The sequence below is a fragment of the Oculina patagonica genome, chromosome 10, assembly GCF_052425735.1.
Source record: "Oculina patagonica isolate OP01 chromosome 10, crgOcupat, whole genome shotgun sequence".
Taxonomy (NCBI): Eukaryota; Metazoa; Cnidaria; class Anthozoa; order Scleractinia; family Oculinidae; genus Oculina; species Oculina patagonica.
In genome coordinates this window covers 906379-928164 of record NC_135767.1, presented here as the reverse complement: position 1 = coordinate 928164, position 21786 = coordinate 906379, and the positions used below count along the sequence as shown (strand labels likewise).

The 21786-nt window shown below is 37.4% G+C and overlaps 2 protein-coding genes across 5 annotated transcripts in view; one reads left to right on the top strand and one right to left on the bottom strand.

The window, feature by feature from the left end:
- The window catches only part of LOC144628869 (intraflagellar transport protein 122 homolog), a 33274-nt gene extending 13923 nt beyond the window's left edge, over positions 1 to 19351 (bottom strand). Inside the window, exons 1-21 of one of the 4 annotated variants that reach the window (XM_078486970.1) lie at positions 19030 to 19350; positions 18820 to 18886; positions 17834 to 17918; positions 14716 to 14794; positions 7920 to 7996; positions 7718 to 7784; positions 7327 to 7393; positions 6403 to 6476; positions 6139 to 6214; positions 5891 to 5983; positions 5033 to 5131; positions 4838 to 4914; positions 4503 to 4564; positions 4274 to 4332; positions 4074 to 4148; positions 3895 to 3963; positions 3681 to 3724; positions 2985 to 3078; positions 2599 to 2684; positions 2186 to 2264; positions 1954 to 1995 (exon numbers count right to left, since the gene is read on the bottom strand). In XM_078486970.1, the coding sequence (XP_078343096.1) occupies positions 1954 to 1995; positions 2186 to 2264; positions 2599 to 2684; positions 2985 to 3078; positions 3681 to 3724; positions 3895 to 3963; positions 4074 to 4148; positions 4274 to 4332; positions 4503 to 4564; positions 4838 to 4914; positions 5033 to 5131; positions 5891 to 5983; positions 6139 to 6214; positions 6403 to 6476; positions 7327 to 7393; positions 7718 to 7784; positions 7920 to 7996; positions 14716 to 14794; positions 17834 to 17918; positions 18820 to 18886; positions 19030 to 19097 (1539 nt within the window). In that variant the 5' untranslated portion in view covers positions 19098 to 19350. Of the gene's footprint in view, positions 1 to 1953; positions 1996 to 2185; positions 2265 to 2598; positions 2685 to 2984; positions 3079 to 3680; positions 3725 to 3894; positions 3964 to 4073; positions 4149 to 4273; positions 4333 to 4502; positions 4565 to 4837; positions 4915 to 5032; positions 5132 to 5890; positions 5984 to 6138; positions 6215 to 6402; positions 6477 to 7326; positions 7394 to 7717; positions 7785 to 7919; positions 7997 to 14715; positions 14795 to 16085; positions 16171 to 16255; positions 16323 to 16398; positions 16497 to 17833; positions 17919 to 18819; positions 18887 to 19029 lie in introns of those variants that run through there. The other 3 variants (XM_078486971.1, XM_078486972.1, XM_078486973.1) reach the window with 3 other exon arrangements.
- A 761-nt stretch (positions 19352 to 20112) lies between these two features.
- LOC144628151 (uncharacterized) lies at positions 20113 to 21125 on the top strand. The gene is made up of 2 exons (XM_078486209.1): positions 20113 to 20209; positions 20313 to 21125. The coding sequence occupies exon 2, from the start codon at positions 20356 to 20358 to the stop codon at positions 21121 to 21123; it is 768 nt and encodes a 255-aa protein (XP_078342335.1). The 5' UTR covers positions 20113 to 20209; positions 20313 to 20355; the 3' UTR covers positions 21124 to 21125.
- The last annotated feature ends 661 nt before the right edge of the window (positions 21126 to 21786 follow it).

Sequence of the window (21786 nt, the reverse complement as noted above, 5' to 3'; positions counted from 1 at the left end):
GCCGAATGCCAAAGACGATAATATTACAGACTGCAGAATCACTTTGCTTGCAGTTAGAATCACTTTGCTTGCGGTTAGCTTCACCCCAGTTTGCTTGCGGGTTAGCTTCACCCCACTTGGCTTGCGGTTAGCTTCTGTTTGAGCTTAGGGGCATTTGTACATGCTTATCAGGGTAAGGCACTTGTTTAAGTCATAAGGATTAAGCACTCAGTTTAGTGATTAGGGTTAAGCACTCATTTTGGACAGTTAGCTTTTCTTTGAGGTTAGGGCATTGCACAACAAAGTCACCCTATGCTTTTTCACCCAGTCACTAATTAAAAACAAAAGGTATTTAGAATTTGATATTTGGGTTTATTCTAAGGGACATTAACATTAACATTAACATTAACATTAACATTAACCTACCCTTTCTACATGCTGCAGAAAATGACAGCACAGTAGTATAATCAAGTTCAATGTTCTGAGTGCTAGCTGTTCAAGGATATAAACTGGTGGGTGAAATAATGCGTTTATTCTACCAAACTCAGTCACAACACGTGCATAAGTAATTACAATTTCTTCAATTTTTCCTAGAAGGAGATTTGAATGAAGGAACAATGTCTTGTCGACACAATCGACTTTAATAGAGATAAAGTCTCCAACCGAAAAAGTAGCGTTTGAATACTCTGTGTGTCTCTCCGGCCGTTTTAGCGCCTTGGGCTGCACCATGATTAAGATACTTCGTGTGATGAGCAGTTATGTTCATGGCCCACTTATGTTCCTTGCTGCAATCGCATCCATGGGCAGTTACGAGAATTCATTAAATCAATCTCCAGGAGAGATAAAAGTTTCAGAGATTTAATAGGTTTATCAACAATCTTAACACAACTTGTGCTCGACTGCTGCTCCGCATGAAAAACTGTACGAACAGATGGACAAACATGGCTGTCACTTTCACGTTGACTTCGGAATAGTTGTCATGTCTCTATTTACAAGTAATTTCTCGACCACAATGAGCAGTTCGAGGGAGAAATAGCACTTCGTAAAAATCCCTTTTAGCCACCACTTTTCTTTTGTCTGCTGAAATAAGCCCACTTCTTACTTGTTATTGTCGAGATTTCCCACTTCGATCGTTCGATCGCTGTCTTCTTGCGAATGAATTTCAAGCTGCTTCACGGTCTGGTATTTCAGGTAAGCTTTGGCTTTGCCAATGTTAAAGAACTCGTCTTTGATAAATAGCGTTATTGGCGATTCTTTTTTTCACTCGTTTCTCTTTCAATGCCGCTAATTCTTTGCAAAATGTTTCTTTCGAAACACATATGGCATGGTTCAGCCATCTTTCGAATTTTCTAAGTCTCATTTGCTATGAAGTGCGCATGTACGCATATTTAGCCGAGCGATTGGGAGCCTGGGACCGAATAAGTTAAAATAACAACAAATCTGGGTGAAATTTGCAACAAATCCTTCGTGGTCAAGTGGTAGAGGCGCAGTATTACAGAGCGAGAGTTCAGTGGTTCAAGACCCGGTAAGGTAAAAGAAAAAAATAATAAATAAAAATCTGTGTATAGAGGGTAGTGGGGATAGTATAAACAGGGGGGAGGGTGTAGGGTATATCAGGGGGGGAGGTGAAGGGGAGAAAGAGAGTAGGGAGGTAGGGACTAAAAATTTCCCGTAATTTTTCCGTGTTTATTCTTTTCACCCCCCTAAAAATACCATGCCCCTATTTTTCACCACACCCCAAAAGATGAAAGCCCTTTTCAGACAGTTGATAAATAAACTGGTTTAAAAAAATTGAACTGGTTTAAAAAATATAAACTGGTTTGAAAAAAAATGAACCACTGGCAAAAATTAAACCACAACATATACCTGGGTGTAGAGAGGCACTGAGATCCACATACTAACTCACTCACCAGATTACTGTCACCACGCCTCATACCCATTATGTCATAAATACCTAATTTCAGATTTAATTACCTCATTGTGTGTATTCCAAGCCACACTGTTAGCATTTGGTTCCTATGGAACAATAACAAAAAAGTATTGACCCCTTTGAAATGTGACTATACTCTTTAGTTTTAATTAACTTCACTTTTGATCAATAGTAAATGTTTACTTGTAAGACATAATTTCCAACAAAGATTATTTACTGAGTCAAAAACTGGTTCACAAAAATATAAGCTACCAAAAAACAGTATACACACTATACCTGGAAAAGCAGCTCATTGTTTTTGAGGTTGTACACAAGACAGGTGTTGTTTTCATCAACCACAGCCAACTTATTGCGACTACAAAACAAAATAAAATGCAGCCTTTCTTCAGAACAAACATCAAACATTACACTGCAACCCTTTAAAATATATATACAAGGTCCCTTGTAAACAAGACTTGCCACATGCTACAAAATCTGTCAGTGGTAGGCCAAGAAAATTGTTTTTTTTTTATTAAAGACATTGTTCAATTTTGAGTAAACATGAAATGTAAGGCAAGCGTGGGACAAAAAAAAATTTTTCTTTGTCCCACACTCACATTACATTTCATACTTTCTCATTTATTCACCAAGCTGCACATCTACCATCTCTCATTCATTATTACACACGTTCAATTTTTATTTAAACTCACCTGGTGCTCAAGTCCAGACAGCGAACGCTTGTCTCTTGTTTCAGAAGTGGCAGCGGGAAAGGATTGTCAATAAATATCTTCATGATCTAACAAGACACAAACATGTTAACTTTTAATATCAAAGTGACAGGAATAACTTTTTCTTTAAATACATAATGTACAGCAAACTGTGGAATCATGAATTCTTGAACCCTCAAACTCCTATAACTTGTACCAAAAAGTTGAACACTGCAATTTTAATCTTAATTTCTCAAAATCCCTGATTGGAGGTTTAAGAAATCAGGATTCTACATTTATGTATTAATTTTTGAAAACAATTGTTTAGCTTAAAAGCATTCTAAACAGCAGTAGAAGTAAACTAAGACCATGCCATGATCATCACACACCTGCCCATTTTTCAAACCAACAAGGAGACCTTCTCTTCCTGAAGGGCCGCCAATCACTTTAATGTAACGTATCAGGGATTCCATCACCCATTCTCTGAAATAATGACAGAAATTTTATCAACTCAGTGTTATACTTTATACTTCAATCAAGACCAACACATAAGCTGCCAAGTTAATCCATGTCCCCTTTCCCAACACAGCTGAATTCGGGTAGAATGGTGTATAGAATATAGAATATGGGTAATCTGAAATGAGTGACAATGAGCCTAGGCCCTAAAATTTCCTTCGGAGAAAGGAATTCACACAAGGCAAAGAATAATATTGATTTTCCATTGCTCTTCACTGACTGTAGAGACTGCATAGCACTGCAGTTATAACAGGGGTGGAGAGGGATGAAAATGCTAAGCCAATGGGGGGAGAGGAAAGGAGAAACTTGTGGGGAGAAAATGTGAGGATATTTAGAAGTAAATGTGCATGGTACACTTTCAAAACTCCCAGGTCTACTCGCAGGTCAATCAAAACTGTCTGCACAGATCTTTAAATAACATGGTTAAGGCAGAATCTGATCTTTAACCTTTCCCTGTCTTTGATGGTGGTCATAGATAACCAAAGGTTAAGCAAAGGCAGTCAACATTCATACACAAACCAATTTAAGAGGTTATCAGTCAATCCAATTAGGTAAGACAAGACACTTGCCTCTCTTTGGTCCCTGTAAATGCTAAGCATTGTAGCCTTCTCTCCTAAAAATAAATAAAAAATGAAATACCAGTGCATTAGATCACCATAAACTAGGGTACAATAACAAAATTATTTGCAATGAATTGCCAGTTAAAGTAAGACCTGGTACTTTAATAAAATCTGCTTTTGTGTGAGGGAGGGTCATAAAATCAATCTTAAAATTGCTACCAACCTGACAAAGAATGATGTGATTGGAACAAGAAACAAGCAGGTTGCACTCAAATTTTCGCTCAATTTTTTCCTGGAAATAAAATGCAGAAAATTATAAGAAAGCATATAAGAGTCAGTTTGGGCACCCAAGCCATAACTGTGGCCCTGTGAGCAGTAATGTATTAAGAATGTTATAGTTACCTTGACTTTGTAGTGCATATCAGAAATGTCATCTGTGTTCAATTCATAAATGACTATCTTGTCAGGTAACTGAACCTGAGAGGGACAAAATAAATGAAGAAAATTTGTGATTAATGCAAATGCAAGCTCCACAAAATGTAAAGAGAGAAAAAGAAGTTACACATGAAACACAAACAGACAGCACGTTCTGTAGCACTTACGGCCAGCCTGTGTCGGTAGATTGCAATCTTCTTCACTAAATCACGACACTTGATACGAACTGTAGTAAAATAACAACAGTTTACAGTGATAAGAAAACTTCACAAAATTGAACACTGAAACAAGAAGATAACACTATAACAAAGACATCAGCAGTACAAGCCTAGGATTGCTACATCAAGCTAGAGACAGAAAAGGTTTGTAACAAATTACTTATTCCTGTAAACACACCTTTTTGTTCTGTTATCAAATGCTGAATAATGACATCTGTCATATTGTCTCTAAAGGCATATCTGCAGGTGACAAGTTACAAAGTATTTAAATATCATTATTTTTTAAAAAAAACTCTTTGATTACCATAACTAGCAAGGTGCCACTGTATGTATGTTGGAGAATAAGTTTACCTATATAGTACATCAACTTTTCAATAAGCACTAAATAAAGTCAAACCCCATTAAAATAGCAACTTTAAGGACTACAAAATGAATTCATTGAAAGGGATGTCCATCCCATCCCATAAATACCTTTACATAAACCTATGTGTCCGTCCTTGGACACCCACTCACCTGTCCTTGTACAGACCATGGACAGTACTGAAGATCAGCTGATAATAAGCTATTGTACCATCTTGACAGCCCAGTGCCTACAAGAATTAACAGCAATAATTATTGCTAGTTAACATCAGACAAATGTTAAATGTACATGTACATACCGGTAATTATATTTTCCACTCTATACTACATAACTTAAAATTCTCTTACCACATAGTTGGAATCAGGTCTGACTCGACAACACCAAACCCAACTCTGTTGTTCCCCAATTGATGTCAGACACACACCTTCTTTTGTGTGAAGTGAGCACTATAAGAAAAAACAAGAACTTCTTAGAAGTTTTAACCGCGCTGCCAAAAAAAATTACCGCAATTCTGCTCATAAAAAAAATCATCATTAATCTTCAATTCATTTGGTATTCGCGCACAAAAAACAATTTCAATTTCAATTGTTCAATTGTCACGCGGGTCACCGAGGCTTACCAAGGCTTACGTTGTGCCGTTCAGATTTCTGATATATCAAAGACGATCAATCAAAGACTGTCGTCAATTTCAACAGTTCAAGACAAATAGTACAGTTCACTCGAAACAAGCTAAATAAAGACCAAAATGTTCGTAAAGTTTCCAATGGTAAAGGATTTATAGCTTTTCAATATTGCATTACCCATGGTCTGGACGAGCAAAGAGAAAGTTGCGTGAATGACAAGTACGGTTTTGCAATGTGAACATTCTGTTCTCGCTCTGATTCAAACCCCTTAATGACACAAAAATATACATTTCCTGCTAAATAGAGCGCAGAAATATTAAATAGGTGCATGATTTAGTAGCACAGCTCCTGGCAAGTAGAATGTTTGCAAAAACTTCAGTAGGTCAATGATTCAAATGCGCGATTCAAAGCGCGGCTGACGAGTGGGCCGAGCACTTGGGAATATGGGTCTGGTCACTGACACGACGAAACTACGAGCAGAGCAAGAACCGCTTGTGCGGCTTATTTATTGTCAGCAGTTTCCCAGGCACATATAAATTTTAATGGAGAGCTCCAAGAATAAGTTTTGGTTCTCGGGCTCACCTTTTTGTCAGATCCACCAATGACAAGATATTCACCCTTGGAGAAAAAACTCAGACAGCATGGATCATAGCCAAGATGACGATCCTTTCCAACCTGCAACAAACCAAAACTTACATCAAGTCTCCTTACTGGTTGGAATACATTTCTTTCATTGTTTCATTATAGAGAAGTCAGAACCCTGACAATGTCTCTATTTTGTGAGTAGAAGTTTGATGATTAACATAATTGGCAGGAAATAATATACTTGCCTGTTTTCCACTGAGTTGATAGAAAGACAGTTTCTGTGACCAATCACCCACAGCTAGAATGTCATATGGTTCTTCCCTGATTTAAAAAATAACATATTAAAAGGTTACAGATTAAATTGCAAGCCAGTTACGATGGCTCAAAATGTTATACAATGTAAATTTACAAAGCGAGGGTAGTGCAATGGTGGGGCAATATCCCTAACAGAGGAAATCTATGGTGACATTACACCGACCTATACATGTAAATTAAAAGTGAAGACTTACTTGGATGGGTTCCAGCTCAGAGTCCAGACTGGGGATCCACCTGGTCTCTCAATCTTAACTTTTTCTTCACCACTCTATAAAGTTTATCAAAGGAATGACTAGGTCGTAAAGAATGATCGTCCGGGTGAGAGTAGTTCTGAGAAGAACTGTTGTTGGTGACTGACGTTTCGACAACCTGAGCGGAAGTCATCTTCAGAGTCAAGTGAAAAGTTGTTGTCAGTCAATGTTGTTATTTAAGTCTGGTCCGTTGATGTTGATTGGTCAGTTCAGCTGTGATGTTATTGGCTGTAAGACTCGTGTAGAGTTTGTCGACAGTAATTGGTCAGTTTCGATCCGTCTATTGTTAGTCAAATTAAGTCGTTCTGTTCCATCTATTGTTAGTCAAATTAAGTCGTTCTGTTGGCGGTCCGTTTGTCGGTTCTGTTTAAGTTGTGAATAAGTCGTTTGTAAGGTGCCGGTAGTTGTTGACATCTGTTTATAGGCGTTTGTTCTAAGTTTGTGTACCAGCTTTCCAGAGTCAGTCGTTGAAAATAGTTAGTACTGTAGGTTAAGCATTCAGCAGAGTCCCAGTCGATTTTGTGGTTAGTAAGTCGATGGTGTTCAGAAACTAATGGTCATAATAAAGAATAAACCAATGAAAAATATGACTAATGGTTATAATAAAGAATAAACCATTTATTTCATTGTACATTACAGGGGTTCCAGTAAGGGCCAACCACTTGGCAAATTGACCGGCTGTGAACACATCTTTGCCCCGCCGTTTTCAACACCTGAACTGACTTCAGTTTACCAACGACTGTAGGGCCTTGCTAATACATTGCTTATACTTTGCCTGGGTACAAAACCCTGATGCCCACCTTCTCCAAACAATATGAATCCCCTGACTTTAATTAATAGATAAGCAAGATATAAGGAAAAAATTACCTTATTTCTTATACTGACAAATCCATTAAAAAGACCAAGAGCCAGATACTGTCCATCATTTGTCCAACTGAAAAGAACATGAATACAAAAAAAAAAAACATTTAAATCAGGAGAAACAGAATAAAGAGTACAGTTGAATCTTGATAACACGAACCCTCAAAACTCGAACCTCCCGATAACTCAAATCTTTTTTGATTCTCCTCGTGGTCGTATCTTACTAATTTTACCTTCAATAACTGCACAAACTCCCGATATCTCAAACATTTTCAATTTCCCTTGAAGGTTCAAGTTATTGGGGTTCAACTATGACTGTATAATGTACAGTGTTTAACGTCAGACAAAAATGCAAATCTCGATCTGTGAATTTTTTATCTTGCTTTTCACCACTCACCTACAGGACGTCACTCTAGAAGACAATTTATGTTTCTGGACGGACTTTTGTTCTGGTGACCACAGACCTACAAGTAACAATATTGGATTGTTTGAAAATTATAACTGATATTTTCTCATATTGATCAATTTAAGCAATTTGTTAAGTTGTGTTCATAACAGCGAGGATCTTCTCTTCATTTACAATATTTACCGTTACTTACCAAAATCATTTGTTGTGCAGCTGGCAAGTTGTTGTGTGAGAGGATTGTAAGCAAGGCACTGGATAGAATCATTATGGCTGAAAAAATGTCAATTTATTAATAGTCAGTAAGGCAATAAATAAGTAGGAACTGACAAAGTTTATTTACCTGCAAGATGCAAGACCTTGCCGATTTACTGTATTATGTAGCGTAGCAGATTTTGATTGTAATGAGAGAACATTTCGATATACAATTAAGTACAAAAATTAGCAAAAATAAGCCACGACGTTTCGAACTTATCTTGAGTTCATTATCAAGTAGATAAGAATAAAATAACGGTCAAGTTTAAGTTTAAATGCAAATAGAGGTGATAGAGTATAGTAGAATATTTTAAAAGAAGTGTTTCGCGGTCATTAGCGTTCACAGTGTTAGTGCGTGCGGTATTTAATTAGGTAAATACTTTCGCACGTATTGAGACAAGCTGAAGTTACAAGAGGAGAAGCCTGCTTTGGTGTACAATCAATGCGTTGTTTATTCATTTAAATGTGATCAGTGTGATGCTGATTATGTGGGTTACACCACACGACATCTACATCAGCGCATAGAGGAACACAAAACCTCAGTAATTGGCAAGCACTTAAAAGAAATCCACGGTGTCGAGAGTCCTGACATAAGAGATATGTTTTCTGTTTTAAAGAAATGCCAAGGGAAACTGGATTGTTTAGTGAACAAAATGCTTTTAATTCGCGAGAGAAAACCAGCACTAAACAAGCAGGCGGACTCAATACGTGCGAAAGTATTTACCTAATTAATTGTCATAGTCTGTAAGATTCGAACTTTGGCCAGACACCGTACCTCACCGATTTCGCTGAAATTTGGCATGCAGTCTTGTTTTAGGGTCCTAACTACCAAATGGATATTAAAAAGTTTCAATTCTTTTTATTTTGGAAAATATCGAGAACACCGGTTTGAAGCGTCCGTGACGGCCCGCCAACATGGCGGATCGAAGGTGTTCTTGTTACTTCGACACTGAACCTTCCGTCACAGTTTCTCGATCATACTTGGTACAGTTATAAAGAACTATCTTTCTTCTTTCAATATATCAAAATAGATTCGGCAAATGTTGAGTTTGAATGATCAACGGCCAAGAAGTTCGAAGGTATGTTAACGATGTTTTGAACAGCCTCAAATTTACTACAAAATGAAAGGCTTATAACTCCACTGTTATCTCGATTTAGAACTAGTCATTAACCATGAACAAAGCTTGTTCATTGGTGAATTGATTCCATTAATAAGAAAATTGGGGAAATGCAACCGTTAAAATAAAAAATTATGGAACCTCTAGTAAATTGGCCATTTCAGCGCCATTTCAGCGGATCAGCTTATTTAACAGCAAATAATTGGGAGAAACATGAAAGGGTTACGGTCGTTCATAATAAGCAGTTTTCATGTATTCTTTGCTTATTTTAAACAAATACATGATCTTTGCCAAAGATATGGCGATTTTTGAGCGTACGATCGTTTTTCCAAATTTTTATATCGGCAACTTTGTTGTCGAGATTATACGCTGTTGTTATTCAATATTCGTTTCACAAGAACTTCTGTTGCTCGCATTTTCCAAATCACTGTTTAAGAAATTGACCATTCCGTAACAGAGTCATTCTTAATTTTTCTTTAAAAATTACTAGGAAAGCAAGAATGTCATAGAACGGTTTTATACTAGTGAAAATACCTGTCAGACATAACTTCAACTGTTCGTGTTATCTGGCTGTTTTCACAAATATGCAAATTAAGGAATTCTTAAAGTGCCTATCTTTAACTATTTCACGCTTAAAGATTCCTCTAAATCTTTTCGCCTACCTTTTTGCCAAACGAAGTTTTGTGTCTCCAGGCAGAATGCGCGTTATCAGCAATGAAAGTCGAAGAGATACAGAAGCTCGAGTAAAATTCAAACTGCTGTGAAATGAACATCGTTTGAGCTTAACGTGTATTTATAGATTGCGCTCCGTTAATTAAGTTTATTCATTTGGCGATCAGATAAAAATCAATGAATGATCAGAGTTTAAAAAGTCCATTTCTAAGCACGAGAGACACGGATATTTGTTTCAGAAGCATTTATCCATAGAAATACCGGTTTATTATTGACTGACGCGGTTAAAAAATACTCGGCTTCTAGCGGTAAATCTGCATTTATAATAGCTGGGAGTTTGGGGTGTTTTTTTGGTGTTGTTGTAGGAAGGCGGGGGGAGGGGGGTGGAAGTGGTGCCTCCGTATCCTCTTAAGATCTCTGACACAGTGGTCTGAATGTTGAACAAAAGAGCTCATCTGTTAATAAGCATAATGCGAGCTGATTTTGAAATAAACATGACTTTACGTTTGTGTCATCAGTAATTATCGTGTTCGAAGAAGGCGTGGCTTACTCGCGGCAAGAACAACGTAATAACAGTGAAGCTAACACATTTTCCTCATTGAATTGAAATGAATTTCGAATCAATTCGTTTTAGGGCAAGTTAAAAGATAAAATGTTTTTCGTCCAGATTTTTACAAAAAGAGAACAGGTGAGAACTTGGCTGTTTTTGTTATCTCAGACTTTTTTTTTATTAAAGTCGAACCTCTCCATAAGGACACCTCTCGTGATGCGTCATGACTTACATCACGTATGTCCTTATCCCCGACCTAGGTGAAGAAAGGGACTATGAGAGTACAGAGGCTTTCCGAAGAACTCAACGCAATATCCCCCCAAAGCTCGAACCGGGATTTAAAAAGCTCAAAAAGGTGTTAATATGAATTGTAAATCCACTCATAGCGGTCTGGCCTTACTAAAACCTGCAGAGAGAAAAAGACAGTGGCCAGATAAATGAAAGCTGCTCGAGATTACGCTGTTGAGCAGATTCTGTAAAATTCCCCTTACAATCCTTTTCTCTCATAAGCCCTCCCAATTCAAGGCCCATATATTTCTTGCAAGTCAACTGTCAAAGTTTAAGGCCACTTTTTTCCTACCAGGTTGCACCCAAACCACGTTTAAAAAAAAATCAGGCTTTTTAAAGTACGTTTTATAAAGCCATACCTCTATGAGTGGATTTACTGCAATTCATACCAACACCGTCTTGAGAGTTTTAAATTTTATTAAATCTTGGTGACACTGCCCCTTTAATTCATTAATGTAATTCAAATCAGTTTATAAAAACGTATTTCAGAAAACAAGAAGTTTTTTAATTTCGCTTTAAGCCACCGCACCCCCCCCCACCCACGGATATAAGACCTACCACATTTAAAAGCCCACATTTCGTACCAAACTGTACAACCCCAGGGCTTATACAAGCAGATTTTTGCACTTTCTTACACGGTTGGGAAGCGTGATGGCCTAATAATGGTCACTGCGCTGGACTCTGAACCAAACAGTCCTGGATAGAGCTTTTGGGGGACAATGCGTTAAGTTCTTTGGAAAGCCTCTCGACTCCCAGAGTCCCTTTCTTCACCCAGGTGTAAAAATGATTACCAGTCAATCTTTAGCTCTTCGGGAAGGGAGGTAACCCTGCGATGGAATAGCATCCCATCCGGGTGGAGTAAAAAATACTCGTAGTCGCTTCACGTTGCGGAAACCGGTATAAGCTCCGGCCTGATGGGCCACTAGGCTCGTAACCTGCCTATTGAGAGACCTGGCGGAGAACTACTAAATGGACCGGGCGGCCATAAGTTTTTTATCGTGAATTGAGGCGGGGCGCTCCCACATTAAGGGGTGGCATGGCATGACGAAGAGTAATTGATAACCCATTCCCCGAACTGGGGGAATGGGTTATTGTTTTATCAACAACTTACGTTTCATTAATTTATATTTGACCGATGACTTCAACTTATCCCTAGGGGAGGGTGATAAATTGTAAAGTAAGCATTCAATTGGAAATATAGTTGAACCTCTCTAACATGGACACAGAAGGGACAGAGCCAAGTGTCCGTATTAGAGAGGTGTTTGTATTATAGAGATCACCACTATGACGTCCATTTGACTTTATTGACAGCTGAAAGTATTTAGTTACTCGAAATGTTCTGCAACGTAATGCTGCAGGTAAAAAAAATTAACACTTAACAAAAATCCGAAATAGTCTAAGATGAATAAAGCGTTACGTTGTTGATTTTGGAATCATAAACAGAAATTCCATTACGAAAACAAAATGTCATCACCTGATCACCGAAGTGTCCGTAATAAAGAGGTTAAGTTATATGAATTTGGTCATTGAGGCCGAGATTTAGTGTCCATTGTCCGAATAAGAGAGGTTCCGTATTATGGAGATTTTTTTAAAGAAAATATATGAGAATTTTGTCGGGGCATCGGAGGTTGTCCGTAATAGAGACGGCCGTATAAGAGGTGTCCAGATGGAGAGGTTCGACTGTAATAAAAAAGTCCAAGATAACAAAAACAGCCAAGTACTCACCTGCTCTCTTTTTGTAAAAATCTGGACGAAAAACATTTGTTTCTTTTAACTTGTCCTAAAAACAACTGATTCTACATACATTTCAATTCAACGAGGAAAATGTTATTGTGCTGTTCTTGCCGCGACTCAGCCACGCCTTCTTCGAACGCTATAATTACTGATGACACAAACGTAAAGTCATGTTTATTTCAAAATCAGCTCGCATTATGCTTATTAACAGATGAGCTCTTTTGTTCCAAATTCAGGCCACTGTGTAAAAGAACAAAAGAGGATACGGAGGCACCACTTCCAACCCCCCCCCCAGCCCCCTCAAAAAAACACCACCAAAAAACACCCCAAACTCCCAGCTATTATAAATGCAGATTTACCGCTGGAAGCCGAGTATTTTTTAACCGTTTCAGTCAATAATAAACCGGTATTTCTATGCATAAATGCTTCTGAAACAAACTTCCGTGTCTCTCGTGCTTAGAAATGGACTTTAATAACTCTGATCATTCACTGATTTTTATCTGATCGCCAAATGAATAAACTTAATTAACGGAGCGCAATCTATAAATAAACGTCAAGCTCAAACGATGTTCATTTCACAGCAGTTTGAATTTTACTCGAGCTTCTGTATCTCTTCGACTTTCATTGTTGATAACGAGCATTCTGCCTGGAGACACAAAACTTCGTTTGGCCAAAAGGTAGGCGAAAAGATTTAGAGGAATCTTTAAGCGTGAAATAGTTAAAGATAGGCACTTTAAGAATTCCTTAATTTGCATATTTGTGAAAACAGCCAGATAACACGAACAGTTGAAGTTATGTCTGACAGGTATTTTCACTAGTATAAAACCGTTCTATGACATTCTTGCTTTCCTAGTAATTTTTAAAGAAAAATTAAGAATGACTCTGTTACGGAATGGGCAATTTCTTAAACAGTGATCTGGAAAATGCGAGCAACAGAAGTTCTTGTGAAACGAATATTGAATAACAACAGCGTATAATCTCGACAACAAAGTTGCCGATATAAAAATTTGGAAAAGCGATCGTACGCTCAAAAATCGCCATATCTTTGGCAAAGATCATGTATTTGTTTAAGATAAGCAAAGAATACATGAAAACTGCTTATTATAAACGACTGTAACCCTTTCATGTTTCTCCCGATTATTTGCTGTTAAATGAGCTGATCCGCTGAAATGGCGCTGAAATGGCCAATTTACTAGAGGTTCTATATTTTTTTAATTCTAGACTGTTACATTTCCCCAATTTTTTTATTAATGGAATCAATTCACCAATGAACAAGCTTTGTTCATGGTAAATGGCTAGTTCTAAATCGAGATAACAGTGGAGTTATAAGCCTTTCATTTTGTAGTAAATTTGAGGCTGTTCAAAACATCGTTAACATACCTTCGAACCTCTTGGCCGTTGATCATTCAAACTCAACATTTGCCGAATCTATTTTGATATATTGAAAGAAGAAAGATAGTTCTTTATAACTGTACCAAGTATGATCGAGAAACTGTGACGGAAGGTTCAGTGTCGAAGTAACAAGAACACCTTCGATCCGCCATGTTGGCGGGCCGTCACGGACGCTTCAAATCGGTGTTCTCGATATTTTCCAAAATAAAAAGAATTGAAACTTTTTAATATCCATTTGGTAGTTAGGACCCTAAAACAAGACTGCATGCCAAATTTCAGCGAAATCGGTGAGGTACGGTGTCCGCGAACTTTAAAAAAAGCTCGAAAATTATGGAGTATTACACTTAAATACCGCACGCACTAACACTGTGAACGCTAATGACCGCGAAACACTTCTTTTAAAATATTCTAATATACTCTATCACCTCTATTTGCATTTAAACTTAAACTCAACCGTTATTTTATTCTTATCTACTTGATAATGAACTCAAGATGAGTTCGAAACGTCGCGCGTGGCTTATTTTGGCTAATTTTTATACTTAATTAGATTTTGATTGACTGTTGAAAATATCTTCATTTGGTCTGGTTTTGTATCTACCAAGCTCTGTTATTGGTTTAAAATGATCATGTGACCTGGTCTGACCAGTCATGACTTGGGTTCAAGCCTTTTCCTGCACTTGGCATCAGTGCAAAGTTTCACCGTAAGATCTGGCCCCATTTGTTTGAAGGGTGTATAATGCTATGGACCGGATAAATCACTATTCATTGGATAAATGTCAACAAAACAAGCTACGCTTTCCACTGGATAGTGATTTACCGGGTGGATAGTGTTATCCACCTTTTGAAAAACCAAGGCCCGATTGGTTCATTATAGTGTTTGGGTCTGTTAACTTGATGTGTTTTGTTAGTTTTGGTCTTATGACAGCATTTAAAATGCTCTAACATATACACTGATATGGTAAAACACTAAGTTAACTGCTTACGTGTATTTAAGAATGCCCTCTAATTTAGATGTCCAGATGATCACACTTTTGTCAGCTCCCCCAGATGCAAACCTTTTCCCTGTAATAGAAAAAGCACATACCGGATAGTAGTCCTTCTCTTGTAAAAAAAAAAAAAAACATAATCTTGCGCTAGAAATATAATACTTGCAAATTACATTGGAAGGGCTGTCGTTAAGTTTTTAAACAGCTATTACTGTAACATCAAAGTTATCACACAAAGCATCTCGCTCTCTATGCAAGTGTAACATAACACCAGCCAGCACCTTCAACCTTAACATCAAGTGAACTGAGTCGTAACAGGTGTTACGGGTTATGGCCTTTAGACATTTTAATGTCTTAAAAGACAATATCCCCACAAGATGAGAATCAGCATAATAATCAACTTCAGCATAGTTTTTACAGAGATGCAATATAAGTCACGTTGTTATATTCCATGATTATGATAAAGTCTGCGTCAAGCCTAGTGGCCCAAACAGGCCGGAGCTTATCCCAGTTTCTGTAGCATGAAGCGACTAGGAGTTTCCTCCCCCTGGATGGGATGCTAGTCCATCGCAGGGTTCCCCCCCAGCATTAGTTCGCTGGTACCCATTTATACACCTAAGTGGAGAGAGGCAGTATGAGAGTTAGTGTCCTGCCCAAGAAAACAACACAATGACCCCACATTCAACTACAGTCATTCCAAGATCAAACATAAGTTTAACATGAACGTGTTTAAGTTGTAATGCATTTTATCTAGGCCGTGATTTATAGCATGATTTATGATTGACAAGTCAAGACATATTGCTTCATCGGTGGGTATTGCAAAAAACCAAATTTATTTTTTGTTGTCAAATTCCCTGTTCACTGTTCACAGAAAAGCGTTGTAGTGTTTATTGCAAAATGTTACTGTTTGGTGTCTGGTGTCCAAAAAATCCAATAGAAGGATGTACATTTCTCTTGGCAATTTGCAAAGGAGAGTATATTTTAATATTTTTAGAATTCTTTTGAAGTTTAGTTATAAACAATATTAATTATCCTTTCCAGATTGAAGTATAAGATGCACGTACATTTATAACATTGAAATATAGGCAAGTGAAATTGCAAAGATCTTTGGATCTTTAAAAAATATAATTTAATCTCGATGTGTCAAGCGTGCGTTTTGGACAATTAGAAATTCGATATATTCAGCTGTTTATTTAAGCTTATAAAGTGTTTTAAATAACTCACAATTCGCATTAGCAGACTGGATATAAGGAGTCCTACTTCTGCATAACCTCTATTCTAAAGCTTAATTACAATCCGATCCGTAACCCAGCGATATAAAAAACACAAATATTTTTGTGAAGGGAAAAAATACAAGTTTGACATACCGTCTCGAGCGTATGCTACACAATAAACTGTCTCCTTGTGACCTTTGAGTGGCTGAATTAGCGTTCCATCGTTTGTATCATAAACCTACGAAGATCGGGACGAAGATATTCCACAAAGGTCACAGAGATTTCAAAATTCCAAAAACTTCAAATCAGAAATTGCTAATTACCAAGACACGGTTTCCAGCGGCAACGATAAGTTGACTTCCATCGGGCTTGAATGCAAGATCGTAAATGCTGCCGTGCGAAAATATTTCCCATCAGAATTGCCACAAAAACAATGAAAAATATCTGCAGATAACAAAGTTCTCACCACTGTTCGACCCTGTCCTTATCATGTACTTTATCGACCCATGTTGGTAACGCTCTCATGTTGGAAGAAGAAAACAACTTCTTACATTTCGATCCGAAGAGAACTATGGGATGGACGAGGAAATCGACGCAGGTCGCAGTGCTTTATGGGAACATACTTTTGCTGGCGGGAAAGGCGAGCCAAAAGAAAATATACACTTCAAAAAAAAAGTGTTGATTGTTTTTCCCGTTAACAGCTCAGATTTTAAAATCTCAGTCAAGTCAGTCCTCGCCTCAACCTATCCTACCTCACGCGTCCAAGAAAAAAAACTCCAGTACAGTCGCAAACCTATGAACGCTGTAAACGGTTTCCAGGCAACACCAGAATACAGTCATGTGACTTGTCAACCATAAAAGGTAATTTTCTCAAACAATAAAAACTTTAAGTAGTTTACTTGAATCTTTAGGACATGTTAGTAAATAATCTTCACTCTCAACTAATTTCTTTGAACATATTTTGAGGGCTCACGAGGGAAGGGGAGGGGGGGGGTTCGGAGTGCGTTTGGAAAACACTTCGAACATATCAAGGGAAGCCGTGAAAAGTCTTCGCATTGTGAAAGTAATATATCAAACACGAGAGACAGTGTTTCATCGGGATATCCAAACACCGAGAAGAGACAGAGAGTTGGAAATACAACGCGCAGCGGAGTATTTTTTGACGAAATTCGGTGTTTGGATAGCCGATGAAACACTGTCTCGAGTGTTCTCAATCGAACAAAAACAACGGAGTCCATAAAATCGTAAAAATATATGCTTATTAAGAACGGTCGACCGTGTATCCAAACCTCCTTCACGGTTATGATTTTCTTTGTTTTTACTTGATGAATTATTAATGAGTTGAGAAGTATTATATAATGTGGAAGTTACGTGACACAGAAACCCATGGGCTCCTGATTATCGTTATTGTTTTCTTCTTAAATTAGAAATTCACCCGAATAAAAAAGATCTTATATCAAGGAGGGACATGCTAAATTCAGTTCTAGTGCTAAGTTTGAAAGGAGCCTTTTTAAAGCTAAGCTCTATCCACCCAGCCATACAAAGGAATGCAATTTTAACGCTTTTTAACAATAAATATCTCCTCAAATAACCTGTTTTAATCATATTTGGGGGGGGGGGCCCCCCCCCCCTGCTACAGCTACTATATGACAAGGCCCCTATCAATTCATTGTATGCTTAAATTCACCAGACCGAAAAAAATAATCTTTGATATTTATGCCAATTAATCAAACAAAACCGACGTAAACGAAGATCGCCCATTAGGCTCGGTCATTTATGACCCACTCTATCATCATGTCTAAGTATTAAAATCAAATTTGTTTTAAAAAGGCCAAGATTTTTATAGTCACCCTTAACATCAGTGGGAGTAATTCCTAACTTTAGTTAATCTTATATCTTACCAGTACATTCATATGCTAGACAGTACACTGTATCCCTGTGTCCTTTTAGCATATCAACCAACACGCCTTCTGCTGTATCGTATACCTTTTAAAACAAAGCATGCATTAGTTTAAACCGCGCATTACATGAACCAGACCACCACTTAAGTTTAATGCACCCAGAATGAAGAGGGTGCTATTAAAAGGTGGGGAATCAAGATTGTGTTTCACGAAAAATAAAAAGGTCATTTACGTTTTACTTACGGTTCATGATCGTTCACGTCAATGACGAGAATGAACTGAAATCAAAACTTCGATTCTCATTTCACAGATATTATAATAATAGCAAGTCAAGGCTCAGGGCAGTTAAGGGTTAGTTTCCGTGAGGAACGTTTAAAAAAACAGTCATGTCACCCTTAAGACCCCCAGAAAGACCTCCAGAAGCGGCTCACGAAAATCCTTTTAATTCTTTTATGGATAGTAAAGTACTGGTTACTCATTTGTTTACTTATTTCAAATTACACTTTTATGTCTCACTGAAGACTTTTTAATCAGCTTATTTTGAAATCACCACCTTTAAATGGAATGATTTGTTTGGATGCCAATTGAGTTTGAGGTTTCACAACTGTTTAGTGACCTTTCATGTCCCACGAAATATGAATCGCCTAAAAACAGCTTTATCAACTTGAGGCCTAACGCTGACCCCAACGCCATGCAAAGAAAAAATTCGCTACATCGCAAAAATTGAAATTTCTTTTAAATTAACTCGTAAAAACATTTAGTGTTTTTAATTATCCCATATCCCTTGTCCCGTGCCGAAAGATTTCGTGAGTACCACTTTTGTCGCAAGAACCGTTTGATCATATGGTGTCATGCAGTTGACAGCAAGAACGCTTTTTCTCAAACAAACTATATCAATTTTTTTCTGCTTTGTAAACAAAGCATGAAAATCATGCACTGAGCCTTGCTTTTAAACACATCTGATTCATTTGTAAATGTATAATTACCAAGATTAGATTCCCAGCAGCAACGAGGATATACGATCCATTTGGACTAAAGATTAGGTCGTAAATCCTAGACGAAACCCCAAAAAGATACATGTATTATATTAGAGAACTTTGACTTCACGTGGACTAAACCATTTGAGTTGGCCTTGAAATGGCTTCCATATAAATTGAAAGTTTCAGCGAATAAATACACTATGCATAAATACTTACCACTGAGCTTGCTTTGACTTATCGACAACTTTATCCAACCACAATCTGTTTACTCTGGCGAGAGCCATAGCCCTCAGTATCCCCCCTTAACAAGCACTGCGCCGTTTGAGTTAAAATGCGTTTGAAACGTTCGCAGAACTAAACGCGACGTCTGGAGAAATTTTCTCGCGGTTATTCATAATCCCTGATGTTTCACAGTCAGCCGCTACCACTGTCGCGTGATCAAAGATCTAAAAGATTGTATGAAGTTTTTTAACATGTCTGGCATGCATGTGATCGGAAAACGAGATGGGTTTTCAGTTCAGCAGCGAACTCAATTGACTTGAAATGACCTCAAAAAAATTTGAACAGGGATTGCATGACATGGCTTGTATGTCAATTGTATACAACAATATGTACATATCTGTAACAGAATCGAACTTAGAAACAAAGCAATGTTGTTGTAGTGTTGACTAAAAATACCTTAAAACTCTTGATAATAAGATTAAAAATTTCATCAGTTCCGTTTAAAAATAAAATATTTTCTGCGACATAGTACAGATCGGTATTTTATACTTCATTTAATAACTTGAAAAATATGTTTGATTCTTGGATGTTGTCGACAAAAATATGAACTTTTGTTGACTTTGCACTCACGATAAAACATTACAGTTCAGTATGAGCGCACAAAAAGATGGAAAAGAAAACAATTAAGAAAATTAATTGACTGAAACAATGACGTTGGAAAAGACTGAAATATTATGAATGAAAATATCAGGTTAATAAACATTGAAGTAAGATGATTCTACAAGAAGAGCAAAATCAAGATAAAATTAAAAGAGATCTTAACTATGATAAAACAAGAGCCTCTTCTTAACTTGTTCAGAATTTCTTAAGTCACAGTATATAACCTTTTAGCCATAACAAGCTTGTACAATCGCATTTAAAGTTCAAAAAATTTATGCTAAAGGAATTAAGATATGCAAAGGCTTTTAGCATGTCTCAGGGCATCACGCAATGCCGCTAAAAGGAAGTTCAATACTAGAGATTATATTTATAAGTCAAGTGTTGAGTTGTTTTATGTTCTAAAGTTTCAGTTGTGCACTAGAGCACGCGCAAAAGTTATCTGTTGATAGTCATATCTTTAGATTCTTCATTTCCGTATTTCCATCCGCTTCTAAATTCGTTGAGCTGTATAAAGGTAAATATTATTGAGGAGTTGATTGAAAACTGTATTGATGCAGAAGGCTGTGGTTGATTAATGATTCTAAAAAAAACACTAATCAAGAACACATTAACTTCAGAAATGTCGCTTATGAAGTGAGTGAAACGCAAAGGGCAAAGATAATGCAAGGATCCAGTAGAATTCCACGACGAATAAGCGCTGAACATGACAGGGTTTTATCAAATGCGGAAGTGAAAACAGACAAGCAAGAAGCTGCTCGAAAAATATCACTAACAGATCAAGGAAAAGCCGCGAAGCTACTACGTCAGAGGTTGGCATTTTCGCTAGCGACCAACACGAAGCTAAAATCCGATTCTAGTAACAGCGAGTCTGATCCCGAAACGATCGGCAAAGCGCTGAAAGGGGAGCGAAAGACATCTATTCCACGAAAGATCTCTCAAGAAACTGCGAAAAAACTGCCTCAAGGACAACATCTGTTAGAAGTAGTCAATATACCAAAGGCTGGCGAAAGAAGTCGGAAATTTGGAGCATCTCAACCTTTTTTGAGCAATGGCGTTGGAAATGTTAAACAAGAAAATAATTCAAAGGCGAATTTACCGAGTCAAAAGAAAACTACGCCAATTTCCAGTTTTTCTTCAGGTATAAACAATGAAATAATAACTAACGATAACACAGATGTTACGCTGTCACAAGTTCCACCGAGCCGTGACGAGTCATTACCGACAATTCACGAAAAAGCTACGACAAAAGCCGAACGTGACCTCTCGCCAAGCCACTACAATCTTGATGTTGTTGAAAGTGAATTAGTCAAGCTGAAGGTGGAAGTGAATAAAACGTTGGTAGATTTTCAAGAAATAAACGAGGCAACTGAACATGTGAAAAAGAAACTTGAAGAGCTAAGGAGAGTCAGAATACGTTCAGCAAGCTAGAAAGATATTGGCCCGGAGGTGTAGTCCGGTCTAGAAGGACAGAAAAAAAGTTTCATTTCAGTATCCGCCCTGTTGTTGGTTTAAAATTTATTCTTGTTTTTAACATATTGACTGAAAGTATCGATGAATTTCAACACTATTGACTAACCTTATTCCGTAAAAATGGGCTAATAAGGTTTATAGGGTAACAATGATATTTTTTCAAAACGTGAAGATAGATAATAAACGCTCTTTCGAAGCAAAGACAGCTTACTGTCGACAATGTACAAGCAATAGCAGAACCTAACATTATCAGTGCAGCACTAGAACGAATTACGTTTATTTCAAGAAATTAGATAACTTTATTAACATGTAAGTGTCAAATCTTTCTAGTCACGTTGAATACACTATACAACAACGGCAACTTCATTTCCACTGTATTTGAAACACTATTGTAACACTACAGACATGGAAAAATTACCAGATGGATTAATTTATTTAGAACGAAATACATCCGTAGAGAAATAAAGAGGGTCCTGAAGGGGGGTCCTAAATCCCAGTTCCCAGCCCAATTTTGGTCCAAATCCCAGTTCCCAGGCTTCAAATCCCAGTTCCCAGGCCAATTTTGATCCAAATCCCAGTTCATAAACAAGAAATCCCATTTTCATAAGTACAGGTTAAAAA